At 35.7% G+C, this 13,581-nt stretch overlaps 1 protein-coding gene across 4 annotated transcripts in view; it reads left to right on the plus strand.

Annotated features, from left to right (window-relative positions):
* Window positions 1-13,581, plus strand: part of NEDD4 (NEDD4 E3 ubiquitin protein ligase) — a 137,459-nt gene that overhangs the window by 56,152 nt on the left and 67,726 nt on the right. Inside the window, exon 1 of one of the 4 annotated variants that reach the window (XM_043555359.1) lies at window positions 1,377-3,396. The exons of the other annotated variants lie outside the window; for them this stretch is intronic. Within the exon in view, the coding sequence (XP_043411294.1) occupies window positions 1,837-3,396 (1,560 nt within the window). The 5' untranslated portion in view covers window positions 1,377-1,836. Of the gene's footprint in view, window positions 1-1,376; window positions 3,397-13,581 lie in introns of those variants that run through there. 4 annotated transcript variants of the gene reach the window in all.

Genomic DNA, 13,581 nt, shown 5'->3' on the forward strand with positions numbered 1-13,581 from the left:
ATCTTAATTGATTAAAAATACTGTTTAGAAGACTGTGGTTGAGAACAGATCTATCTTAAGGCATTTTCTTTTTTAAACAAAGTGCAAGTATATGTTTTACATATTTGCTTTTACTTAGGAAAAAATCTTACTTAGAAAAATACAACTTGGGTGTAGTACCATGTGGTGTAAACAACTGAACTATTTTACTTTTTACTCTCCTATGAATGAGCCAGTATATATTTATTACTGGAGTTCCAGCTATAAAATTCAGGTAAGGGGTTTAAATATACCCTAGAGTATTATTTAAAAATAACTTTGTTTCTTTCAAATAGAATACCAAACTTGGTCTATGACATTTGGGGGAGAAATTAAAATATTAAACTTTTATTACCTAGTAAACTGAAAATAAAGGTTAAATAAATACAAAGCAGAAAAAATATATATACAAAATCACAAGCTCTTGGAGAACAAACAGTCTACTGTTCTGTACTGTGGGAGCTCTATCAGCAGTAGTAACTAATTCCACCTCGAGGGCAATGCTAGTACTCAAAAATGTAAACAAGTATGGACTTTGTTTATACAAAGAAATATGCAGCTTGGTTTGTATTTCTCTCTAGATATCAAACAGCTACATGGATTGTTTCAACACACCAGTAGAGGCCAGCAAAGAGCTCTTAGAGTTTTCAGAACAGAATTGGCATTGAGATATGTTTATTTGATGTGTTAAATCCTTTTTAGACTTCTTTACTTACCACAACACTCTCTTAAGTGAATGAATTGCAGAGACAGTGGAATAAAATATCTTGTGTGCTCAAACTATATTGGGGTATAGTTTTTCTGTCTAATCTGCATATATTTTTAATGGAATGTTTGCTTAGGCTATTTCTTGGCAGAGTTGTAATAGTCAAAATATAAATGGCATCATTTAAAGACTGTACTACTTGGCTGGAAAAGGCCTTAAAATTACAGGAGAAAATGCTTGGTGACAGCTTCTCTTAAACCTTTCTTTCTCAGACCTATGCTCAATTTTTCAATAGTATTACTAAGCTAATTTTGTATTGCTCTCCTTAAGCTTTCACTTTTTATAAGTAGGGTTTTGGAAGCTAAAATACTTATCTATTTGATTTAATGCTAGAGTTTTAATTCAGAACCCCAAAGTTTTAGTATTTCCAAATTTATACAACTGTTTGAATTTACTCATTAAAAAAAACTAACAGAATATATGCCTTTTTACATCAACTGACTTGATGAGATTCCCTACTCTGGCTACTATTTGGAAATTCAATCCTTGATTTGATACTCAATTACATGGGGTTTCATTCCTACCAACTTCCTGTAATTCTATCCTTATGGGTAAAAATATTAGTGGTCAAACTCTGCTGGAGAAAGTATAGGCACTGTGATTCACATAGTTAAATGTTCATTTAGTAGAGCTGGAGTGAAAAAATACTGTTTCAACTTGAAATGCTAGAAGATTGTTGTTCTTGTGTTACTCATTCATGCAAATTGGAGAAGGTATAATTGAAACAAGGTTGGCAGTGTTTGAGGCAGTGTGCTGCAGCTGAGCTCAGCTTAAAGGTCGCTGGAAATCAAGTGCTTTGTAAGTGAAGGCATTTTGACTACACGCGATTCAAAAATATTTGGAAACGTCAGTCTCAGGAATGGGTCGTCTTTTTCTTTCTATGATATCTGGTATCTAAGGTTTTACTTAGGATAAAGACTACTACTTAAGAGCTCTTTTAGGCACCACAAATGATTTTTTCCTTCGATGCGGTGCAGCTGCTTCTAGCCTGTCTCCCGACAGAGATCTTTGTTATGACTTTCAGCCCTTAACATGTTTGGAAATGAGAACAAATGGCACAAAGCTTACGATTGCACTTTGCAGCCAGAAGAAGCAATACTTATCCTTTGTCAGAGACCTCCGGAGATGATCTGGATAACAATGTTCACATGTGCTTCAAAAGACCAACACGGATTTCAACGTCTAACGTTGTTCAAATGAAGCTGACTCCTAGACAGACTGCACTAGCTCCGTTAATACAGGAAAACGTTAAGTCTCAGGAAAGATCATCTGTTCCTTCACCTGAAAACATTAATAAAAGGAGCAGCTGTCTGCAGATTTCACTACAGCCAACAAGGTACAGTGGATGTCTTCAGTCTAGCAATGTCTTAGCTGATGGTGATGATGCTTCATTTATGTGTGTCTTGAAGGACGGTATTTACAACAATGCTGTGGCTGATAATGAACTGAATGCTGTGAATGATGGTAACCATGTAGGCAGTTCTGCCCTTCGCAGCAGTAGCCTTAGTAACTGTTCCACCAGCGAGAATGGGTCTTACAGCAGCAATGGTAGTGATTATGGATCATGCACAAGTATCACAAGTGGTGGTTCCTACACAAACAGTATCATCAGTGACAGCAGTGGTTATACTTTTCCACCAACTGATGATACTTTTCTTGGTGGAAATTTATCTTCCGACAGCACCTCCAACAGAAGTGTGCCATACAGGAATACTACTCCCTGTGAAATTTTTTCAAGAAGTCCAAGTACCGTTTCCTTTGTCCAGGATGACTTGGAGCACGGACTAGAAATTATGAAATTGCCAGTGAGCAGGAACTCGAAAATTCCACTAAAACGTTGTTCATCCTTAGTCATTTTTCCTAGGAGTCCTTCAAATACCCCACCAACTTCTCCAACAAGTACAGATACTCTTCCGAGCAAAGGATCATATCAAACCTCACACCAGTTTATAATTTCTCCTAGTGAATTTGCCCACAGTGAAGATGGTCCTGGTGCTAAGGGATTTCTTTCAACAGCTGTCAATGGACTTCGGTTATCTAAAACAATCTGTACTCCCGGAGAAGTAAGAGACATACGACCACTTCACAGGAAGGGCTCATTACAAAAGAAAATTGTTATTGCAAATAACAGTCCGAATCAGACTATCTGTGAAAAGTCATCTGAAGGATATTCTTGTGTGTCAGTGCATTTCACCCAACAAAAAGCACCTACGTTAGATTGTGAAACAGCAAATGGTGATTGTAAACCAGAGATGTCAGAAATTAAGCTTAATTCTGATTCAGAGTGCAGTAAGCTTATGCATAGGACATCTGCACGTTTACCATCCTCCCAAAATGTAGATTACCAAATAAATATCAATGGACAGTTGGAAAGACCAAATTTACAGATCAACAAAAATCATGCTGTTTTACAAAGAAGTATTTCATTGGGAGGAACTTATCCAAATGTTTCCTGTTTATCCAGCCTTAAGCACAATTGTTCTACGGGGGGACCATCGCAATTACTCATAAAGTTTGCATCTGGAAATGAAGATAAAGTTGATAATTTATCAAGAGACAGTAACAGAGATTTCACAAATAAACTATCTAATTCTTTAAAGCATTCTTGTAAGGTAAGTTTCCTTTGGTCTTGGTAAATGTTAATTTATTCTGGAAAAGCTTTATGGACTATTTGGTTAAAATTTATTATAACTTAGCAGTTTTATGTACTTCCCTGGTCCTTAGCTAGCAAGTGTTTTACAGTCCTAATCTTTGTATTTGTAAATCTGAAGAACCCCCAATAGTTTATAGCTCTATTTGTTATTTTACCAGTGTTGAAAACGTGCATTAAAAAAAAAAAAAAAAAACTTTCCAAAGTGATTTAGGCCATGACACATTTCTGTTGCATAAAAACAAGGTTTAAATAATAATTTATTTTGTTAACATTTTTACCTTGGTGTATTTTTTTCCTCCAGTAACATGGCATTTTAATATCTAATTCCATATTTTATTCCCACTTTCAAAAATGTTCATTTAGTATTCTTCCCTCCTTAATCATTGTGAAACTAAGTAAAATATAGAATGCTTATTTAAAATATTAAACAATAAAAAGCCTACATAAAAATATGAAAATATTGTTGCAAATGAACACAGAGAAAATGTTTCTCTAAAATATATGTATTTATTAGAACATTGATAAAAACTCTTATGCTGCACGTTTAAAGCAGAGGAAAGATAAATGGCATTTGCATTTGTATATAGCCTTAACCACAGGAATTTTGTTTCCACCCGGATTTTCCTTTAGCTACCAGTTAAGACTGCCTTCTAAAATTTAACTCAGTCTTTCAACAATATTGAATTTTAAATTTTATATTTTTTGAATTTGGTTTCAATTGCTAGGCATTTCCCATACTTTTCTAGTTACTTTATTAATTTGTTATTTTGATAATTTTGTTTATTATATTAGCAATTTAACTCTAATGAATCTTAACCAAAACAGTTCTTTGTATAATTGAGTCTTTCCAAAGTATTTGAACTTAAATAGATTTTCCAAAGTATTTGAACTTAAGTAGATTTTTAAAATTTTCTGTATTTGTAAAGTCTTGCCAGATTCCAGGAAATTAAAATTTTTTTCTGGCTAAACCAATTCTAGATGACACTACATAATAGTTTAGGGGGGGAAAAACCCTTATCTGTTTATCTGTGTTTATATAATACTCAATATCTACATTAAAAAATTTTTTAAACATCTGGACAAAGAGGTTTAGGTAAATAAAATATCAAGTAGTTGATAGTTTTCTCTCTTTTGAAATCTCATAAATAAAATGCCCAGAGGTTACTATAAACAACTACTTTATTGAAGATGAATAAAGATTAGATTTCCAGTTCTGACTTATGTTTTAGGATTATTTCATTTATGAAACTTTAAAAAAAACAACTTTTAGATTATAATCCATCAAACTGTTTTGCCCTCAAAAGAAAGCAATGAAGTGACACTATAAAGAAACATATTAATAACTTGCTAATTGAATTACATGTACCTTGTAAACTTATTATACATTTAATGAAATAATTAATCTGAAAGGAATAATTAACCTCAAAATATTTGTGAATAAATATATTTATAGAAATAGCCTTAAAATAGTTTATTTTTGCGGTAATGTTATAGTTTGTTATTAATGATGCTTTTGAAAAAGAGGTATTTTTAATGTTTTTTAATAAAGTGTGACTAAATGCCTTTTGCATAGCTAAAAATATACACTTCTATTAGTTTTATTTAATTTAGGTAAGCTAACTTAAATATTTTTTTTGTGACAGCCAAATGTCTAGCTTTGTGCAGATTCTATTTTTTGTTGGGATTATTGGATTATAAATAGTTTGTAAGTGTGCAGTTTGGTGGAGAGCTTTAAAGTGTTCCTCCATTTAATATTTATGAAACAACTCTTTATAAAAGTATTGGTAAGCAACCTAGTGACCATTAAATTCAACATATACTAGATCTAAATTGATCTAATCGATTGGTAAGGGTTGTTTTACGAGGAAAATGCTAGTGTTGTTTTTTCTAAACTTAGCAGTGGCAACAATAATGGGTTTTAGAAATAATCCTGTGTTTATCAATAATTATATATTAATCTAATTATAGTGGTATATTGTAACTCATTTATAAATAAACAGCTCCCAAAATATTTCCCATGACTCCAGTTAGTCTGGGTTAGTATTCTGATATGCTGAGTCTGGATTCACATTTAACAAGTTGATATTAGAGTAGCATTTAGTAATGTCAGCTATCTGTACTGAGCAGCCATGAAATTAAATCACTGCTTTGGTCAGGGACCCTGGTTTCTAAAGCACTGACAGTCTACGGATTCTTTTCTTATGTGTTTAGCTACCAGTCTCTAGCAGTATAGTATCCAGTTTCTAGTTCTCTACAATAACAGCTCATTAATGGCTAATTTTTAAAATCTACTGAGAACTTTTTCCTGTATCTGCAACAGGGCTCTGTTCTGTGTTTACAATAGAATGAAAATGGGACTTTGTAGTCTACATGATAATGTTTATTTTATTCATTTGCTATCAAAGAACATAACAATAACCAGCATGTGTTTATTATATATACTTTCTGAAATAATGACTTTTGATCTGAAAGTAGATATTTGATATTTTCACATGGTGTGTAATATTTTGTCAGCTCAGTCAAGAAGTTTTTATCTAGTTACCAAAATTACTCTTCATATTTATAAGCTCTATATAATGGTTTACTCATTATTATTTTATTTTTTCCTACCTATTGTTTTCTAAATCTCCCATGTTATGTTGTAAGGATGCTCAGAGATTTTGTTACCCTATTATTTAAAATACCTTAGCATTTTGCCCAAGTTTGTACATGTCCTCATTCTTCACATACATGCATGTTTTTTATCCCATACTTTGGCTTTATGTTTTATTCTCTTTCTTATAAAATTTTTTCTTCATTTTCTGTTGCTTCATCCCAGGGAGGTAAATTGTTCAAGCCTAGTGTAATAGAACTTTAAAAAACTATGTCTTAATTATTTCAAAAGCCTTTAACACTAATCTCAAGATTAGACATTTCAACAATTTATTTAGTTGTTCTTACTAAAATAAGTGTTTTAAATATATATTTGTTTTAGAGTTCCATTTTTTCTCTGTCCTTATTAACTCCAGCAGAATATTTAGAAACATTTGGTTAAATTTATTTTGAACAACACTGAAACTTTCCTATAAAATCCAATATGGTTTATAAACATTGACTCTAAAGCCATGATGCAACATTGTGAGTGACCAGTCTTAGAAATTTGGTAAGAAATGTATGCTTGTGAATGTATAGCTCTTAGAACTGAGAAACTGTAATGTTAACTTCAGAGTTGTTTAGGGAGCTGAATTGTTTGCTTCTGAAACACTTTCTACTTCTCCATAGATATGATTTCTTTAAATTTTTTTTTCAACGTTTATTTATTTTTGGGACAGAGAGAGACAGAGCATGAACGGGGGAGGGGCAGAGAGAGAGGGAGACACAGAATCGGAAACAGGCTCCAGGCTCTGAGCCATCAGCCCAGAGCCTGACGCGGGGCTCGAACTCACGGACCGCGAGATCGTGACCTGGCTGAAGTCGGACGCTTAACCGACTGCGCCACCCAGGCGCCCCAGATATGATTTCTTTAATCCATTCATCTAGCACACAGCTGAGTGCCTACTCTTTGCCAGGCACTCACCCAAGCCCTGGGAATAAAAGATAATAAAATATAGTCTCGACTTGAGGGAACTCCCATGCTAGTAATAGAGACACACTGGTAAACAAACAAGCAGAAATTCAGTCTAATATGTGATGTGCTAAAATAGAGGTGTGTATGAGAAAGTAAAAAAGGTGCAAGAATTCTTATCTGGAGGAGATGACCTGGTTGGTAGAGAAGGCTTCACAGAGGTGGTGACATTTGAGCTGAGTCTTAGTAGGGGAGTTGGAGTTCACCAGGCAGAGAAAGCAAGGATATTCTAGAGCAAGGATCACCAGTCTCAGCACTGTTGACATTTTGGGCTGTATACTTTTTGTTGTGGGGGCACTGCCTTGTGCCTTAGGTGTTCAGGAGCATCTTTGGCCTCCACCCACTAGATGCCAGTAGCACCCCTCTCCTCTAGTTGTAATAATCAAAAAATGTCTCCGGATATTGCCAAGTGTCCACTAGGGGCAAAACTGACCTCTGTTGAGAATCATCGCTCTAAGCAGAAGCAGCTGCACTTACAAGGCTAGAGGCATGAAAGGGTCACACCGTAAATAGTTCAGTGTGAGTCAAGCACAGGGAGTCCAGGGATGTAGGAGGAGATGATACACTAGAAGTGGGTTGGACTTTCATTGGGTGTAGTACCTCATGCTGAAGAGAAAACAGGGTGTCTCTTGCTAACTGACAATAGTTAGGCAAAGGAAATCTATCTGAGAGTGTATGATGTGCTCATTTTTATGTTTTTAGATGATAAATTCTTACGACACCATGGATTATAAATGAACCAAAGTATCTTAATTTGGATGACTAGGTGAATGGTGATGTCATGAACTAAGACAGAGAATCCAGGAGAAAGACAGGTTGGGAGGGCCAAGAAGAAATCATGCATTATTAGGTTCATGTATTAAGAGGGTGGTATTAAGTGTGTTAAGTGCATATGTTAAGTGCTGCTGTCAAGTAGGGCTGTTGGAGATACAGAATCAAGATTCAGGAGAGAAGAGAGAGCTGGAAATGTAGCTTGGGAGTTACCAGTTAGTTAAGGCCTTAGGTAAGGATGAACTAAAAAGCACAAAAGTGAGTTGGGAGTGGGTGGTAAATCAGAATTCTGGGGACCACCAGCTTTGGGAAGACAGTGGAAGAAGGAATAATCAGGAGACTAAGAAAAGAGCCACTGGAGGGACAGAAAGGCCAGGAGAGCAGGGAAGCCCAGAAGTCAAGGGAAAATTCAAGGAGGGCAGCATATAGCACCACAGAGCCTATGCATCCACTGATGTGCCAGTTAGGAGTTCCTTGGTGACTTTAGCAAGAGTGGGTTCAGGAGGATAGTGTGAAAGCCTGGTTGAAGAAAGAATGCAACAGGTAAGGAAGCAGAAAGACTTGTTCAATGTCATAAAAGAGGCATGAGTTAGTGTAGGCACAATATGTATTTAATGGCTGGTATAAAGAAGACATGGTATTGGGTGGATGTAAATGCACGAGACAAATTCTCTGTCCATGAGGATATTACAGCCTGTTCTCTGGGGGGGGGGGGGGGGGGGGAAGGGCTTATATCTCTGTTCTTTTACCTTTGAACCACAGAATAAGTGAACATGAGCAGTGAAACCAGAAATGGAGATTCAGTAATCTGAGATGAAAGAACACATTAGAAGAGAAAACTTAATGCTGCCTATGAATAGTCACAGCTCATTTTGAACAGCGTTATTCTTAACTTTCTCATCACTCTCTGTACCACCAAAAAGGAGACAAAACAAACACAGAGATTCCACATAGAAAGCAAGTCAGGGTTGAAGGTCTGTTGCTACACACTACTTGGAAAATAGGCATTTCTGTCTTTCTGTCACAGGCTTCTTCCAGGATACGTAGCCCACCATGTCCTAGGAGTTGTGAGGACTCACTCTTCTAGGTTCCCTCTCCCTTTGCATTTGGTCACAGTGAACTGGCGAACCGGGAGAAGTCAGGACCAGGACCAGGACCAGGACCAGGCAGAAGGGGCTAGGCAGAGTCCCTGCATGTGGCCAGCCTGTGTGTTGAGGTCAGCAGGGTGGTTAGCAGGAGTGAATGAATGCTAAGAATGGGAACCAGTGATCTTGTCGGCATACTTGTCGGCATCAGGAAATACCTGAAGTATTGCTCAAGTGTGTGGTTCAGAATTCTTTGTTTGCCATGTGTGAGACCAGAAGACTATAATCAGATGAAGACAGACACTTAGCAGTATAAGAAAGCATTTCAAAACAAGAGGTGAGAAAATCTGTCCCAGCTCAGTGAGATATTTTAGGGAAGACTTTCAACATGGGAACAATTGTTGAAAAGCAATTTTACCTACACTGAGATTTAATAAAACTTCTTAGATATAACTAGAGCAGATCTGAGCATGTGAAAGGGTAAGCAGGTAACTGGCTTATGCACGTTGTAGTTCAGCTCATGGTCTAGTAACAACAAAGAACTTCTTGACCAAGTAAATCCATGATGTTTCTAGTTAGGCTCTAGGATATCTATGGAGGTGACAGGCGGAGGGAACATCAGGCTTTCTCTTGATGCAGGTGTATTACAAAACCATAACACTGTGAAACATTTTGTGATTTTCCATAATAGAAAAATATTACCAGGCAAAAACCAATTTACATCAAGTGTATTTGTGGTACAATGGACAATGTCTTTTAAATTCAGTTGTTTGTTAAGTACAGAAACATTCTTAACATATTTTTTTAAGCTTTTGTCCCCCTAACAAAAGCTGAGTGTGTAACATTTTATGTTATAGCTAAAATAATATTATTCAAGACTACTTTCCTTTTTTCCCTTTCTCTCTCACACTTTTGTTGGCAAGCTGCCTTCTAATGCTTTGAAGATTGCAATTGGAAAATGCCTTAAGTTGTCAGTTGGACCAGTACTTCTCAAATTTTCATGTGCATGTACATCTCCTGAAGATCTTATTAAAATGCAGATTCTGGTTCTGTAGGCTATGTAGCCTGATAGTACTATATTTCTAACATGCTTCTAAGGCCTATCAATACTGCTAATTTCTCAAACATAATTTGAGAAGACCATTCTCTTATGAGAACAGTAATACAATTAAAAAAATTTTTTTAACATTTATTTATTATTGAGAGACAGAGAGAGACAGCATGAGCAGGGGAGGGGCCAAGAGATGGGGAGACACAGAATCTGAAGCAGGCTCCAGGCTCTGAGCTGTCAGCACAGAGCCCAACGCGGGGCTCAAACTCACAAACCGCGAGATCGTGACCTGAGCCGAAGTCGGATGCTTAACCGACGGAGCCATCCAGGCACGCCAACAGTAATACAGTTTATAGTTGATGTATCCAATGAGTCCTTCTCCCACTTTTACATAAAGCAGAGCCAGAAGTATACTGTAGCCAGGGCCAAAATAATTTGCAAAGAATTTTAAATCTACTTAGGCTTTAGACTCATTATTTACTGAGACCATGTAATATAGAAGAGATTGTTTGGACCAAGAAACATTGAAGAGCAAGGTTGCCTACCTGTCTTATAAAAGACCTTTGATATGACTCTAACAGAATTCTAACTATTAAATTTTTCCAGGATTACATTTTAGTTTCATTTAAGACTTTAAAACCATTAGTCTATAATGTTTGGAATTCTACTTAAGGAAATCTCTTAAATTTATAATGGCTGTAATTCTGGTTATGTTGTTCTTAAAATTGTCGCATACATTAATTTTTTCCCTCTTGGCATGAGATTTGAAAAATACTCAATTTAAATGTTATATGTTTCTTAAATGTTTTGGCTTTTTCAAGCAGTATATTCTATCTTTCTCTTTGTAAACATTTTTAATGTTTTCAATATACTTTTCTGTACAGTGTCAGGGTACTACTAAGAATTTTTTTAATGTTTATTTATTTATTTTGAGAGAGAGACAGAGAGAAAGGGAGAGAGCACTTGCTAACAGGGGAGGGACAGAGAGACAGAGAGAGAGAGAGAGAGAGAGAGAGAGAGAGAGAGAATCCCAAGGGCATTGCGCTGTCAATGCAGAGCTAGGTACTGGGCTTGATCTCACAAACTGTGAGATCATGACCTGAGCCGAAATCAAGAGGCAGACGCTTAACCGACTGAGCCACCCAGGTGCCCCACTAAGAATTTTTTAAATATTACACTGGCCTAATGTAATGAATTGAAACACTATATATAATCAGTGCTTACTTATGAACTGTTCTTTTGATAACTCTATAAGGAGAAAATGTAGAAATCATTTATATATAACTTTGTAATGCTTAAAAGTATATATTACTTCTTAATTATGAAGCAGTACATGAAAATCTTAGAAACTGTCCTTCCTTTGGAACAGTTTAAGAAATCTTATCGGTAGCTGGGTTTTTGTAGACTTTGTAGCTGTTCTTGGCTTAGCCTGCTTTTAGGGAGCCAAATAAGATATTAAACATTTTGGGTAAGAAATGGGGAAAAGGAAGCATAGCAAGAAAATAGCTAAAGAAAGGGAGATAGAAATATATGGGCAAGCAAGCAGATAGACAAATGTACATTTTCTAGAATTGATCAGAGAAGAATTCTAGAGAAAGGATTAAACAAATGGGTAATCTTTTCTTGGTTCTACTTTACTCAATTGTAATTCCCTAAATCAGAGACTTTTTGGCTTATCCATTACTATATCCCCAGTACCTAGAACAATGCATTACTCAAAACAGACGCTCAATAAATATTTATTAAATTAATAACCAAAACTAAGAGACCCTTTGGGAGAGTAGAGATGACTATAGAATCCTGATAGATGAGGGTGACCAGACAGCCTTGTCCAAATAGATAACCAAACTAGGATATTTAAGAGATGACTGTAATGATGAGTGGGAACTACTTGATGCTTCATCCTTTGCATGAAAGAGTGGCACTCTTAAATGAATACCTTGTCCCTGGGGTGGATGCCAATGGAATATTATGATCGTGACTCAAGGATTAGTTTCCACAGTAGAGTCTGATTCATAGCCTACATATTCCATGAACTGGTATCGTAGAACTATGTGTCTGGATGGAGGCTCAGATCAAGTTTTCTGAAAATAAGATTGAATGGGCCAAAACTTGTCAGGGTATTTTAACAAAGGCTGTTTGACCAACTTTAAATTTATCATTGTTTAGTAAAATGATTTCATCGCAAACGATGTGAGATCTAGATTCTCAGAATTGTTCCTGGGGTTTCAAGTAACTGTTTTAGCTAAGAATGACCTTTACCTTTTGTACCGAGGCTGAAAGACTGAACCCTCTTAAACAGTCACAGAGCTTACTGGAAACTAAAGTCATCTTCAAAGCAAATGAGTTTAACAAGTATTTATCGGAAATAGAATATGTGCCTGCCCTAAGTGGCAAATATTATTCCTGGCTTTGAAGAATTTACAATTTAGATGAGAAGACAGCATAATCTATTAAAAAAAAAACAAGTAGAGTGCAACAGTATAATATATAATAACGTCCATAGACCTACGTTAGGCAGGTGAGCACCTAAATCCTGATATACGTGATTGCCTATATAATTTTTATCAAGATAACACATGTGCCTGTGTTAAAAATCAGGTTAATTTCTTTGAAGGTTTCCTTTCTGCCTTTTTCTCTGTGTTTTCTTTTCCTAGAATTCCTATGAGCCAAAGTTTGCATCTCTTGCATTGCTCTTATTTACTGTTCTCTCCTGTTTTCTGTTTCTTTGACTCCTTTTTTACTTTCTGGAAGACTTCCCCCAAGTTTCCCTCTCTTCTTAACTTTAAAATTTTGGTTATTTTAATTTCTAAAGTTCTTTGTTTCTGATTATTCCCTATTCTTATTCTTGTTTTATAAATACAATCTCATATTTCTTTGAGAATATTTTACTTCAAGTTCTTTTTCTAAGTTTTGTTGCGAGTGCTACAGTGTCTCTTGTTCCTTTGGGTCACTTTGCTGTTATTGTTTTTCATTTATCTTTGTTATTGAACATTTTCCTTCAGGTGTCTGGTGAACCTTGGCTGTTTGTTCATATTTCAGAGTGAGTCACAACCAAGTGATCAGGAGGCTCTGTAATTGTGTGGGGCCTTTAAACTGGGAGGCTTCATCTTTGGGAGACTTCTGACTGTCAGTATCTAGAGGTCTTTTCTCAGAGGCTAGTGTGTTTCCCCACAGAGAAAACTTCACATGATTGCCCAGTTATGTTCTATAGTGATAAACTATGGTTTTGATAAACTATGAATGAAGGCGATTGTTTTAGTTTCTGAAACTGAGTTAGTTCAGGGTAAAACCATGCCTTAAAAGTGATATTTACTTACTAAATCCTTAAGGTACTGTAATTAATTTAGTTAAATTACAGTAAGTGAGGTACCTGATTTTCATACCTTTGTCTGAATATACATTGTGTGTATTATAGAAGTGAAGATTCTTCCAGAAAGACTAAATTAAACCTTCTTTGTAATGGAGTATGTAGTTTCCTTAACATATTTCCTAACCTTTTGCATTCTTGGCAATCTATTTAAATGTAATACACATGATTATCACCCTGAGGAAGACAATAGATCTATTAAAAATGTGTTTGGATAGAGGACAAAAGGAAGAGGTGATGGTCATGGCCTCCTAATGGAATGT

Source organism: Prionailurus bengalensis, chromosome B3, assembly GCF_016509475.1.
Source record: "Prionailurus bengalensis isolate Pbe53 chromosome B3, Fcat_Pben_1.1_paternal_pri, whole genome shotgun sequence".
NCBI lineage: Eukaryota > Metazoa > Chordata > Mammalia > Carnivora > Felidae > Prionailurus > Prionailurus bengalensis.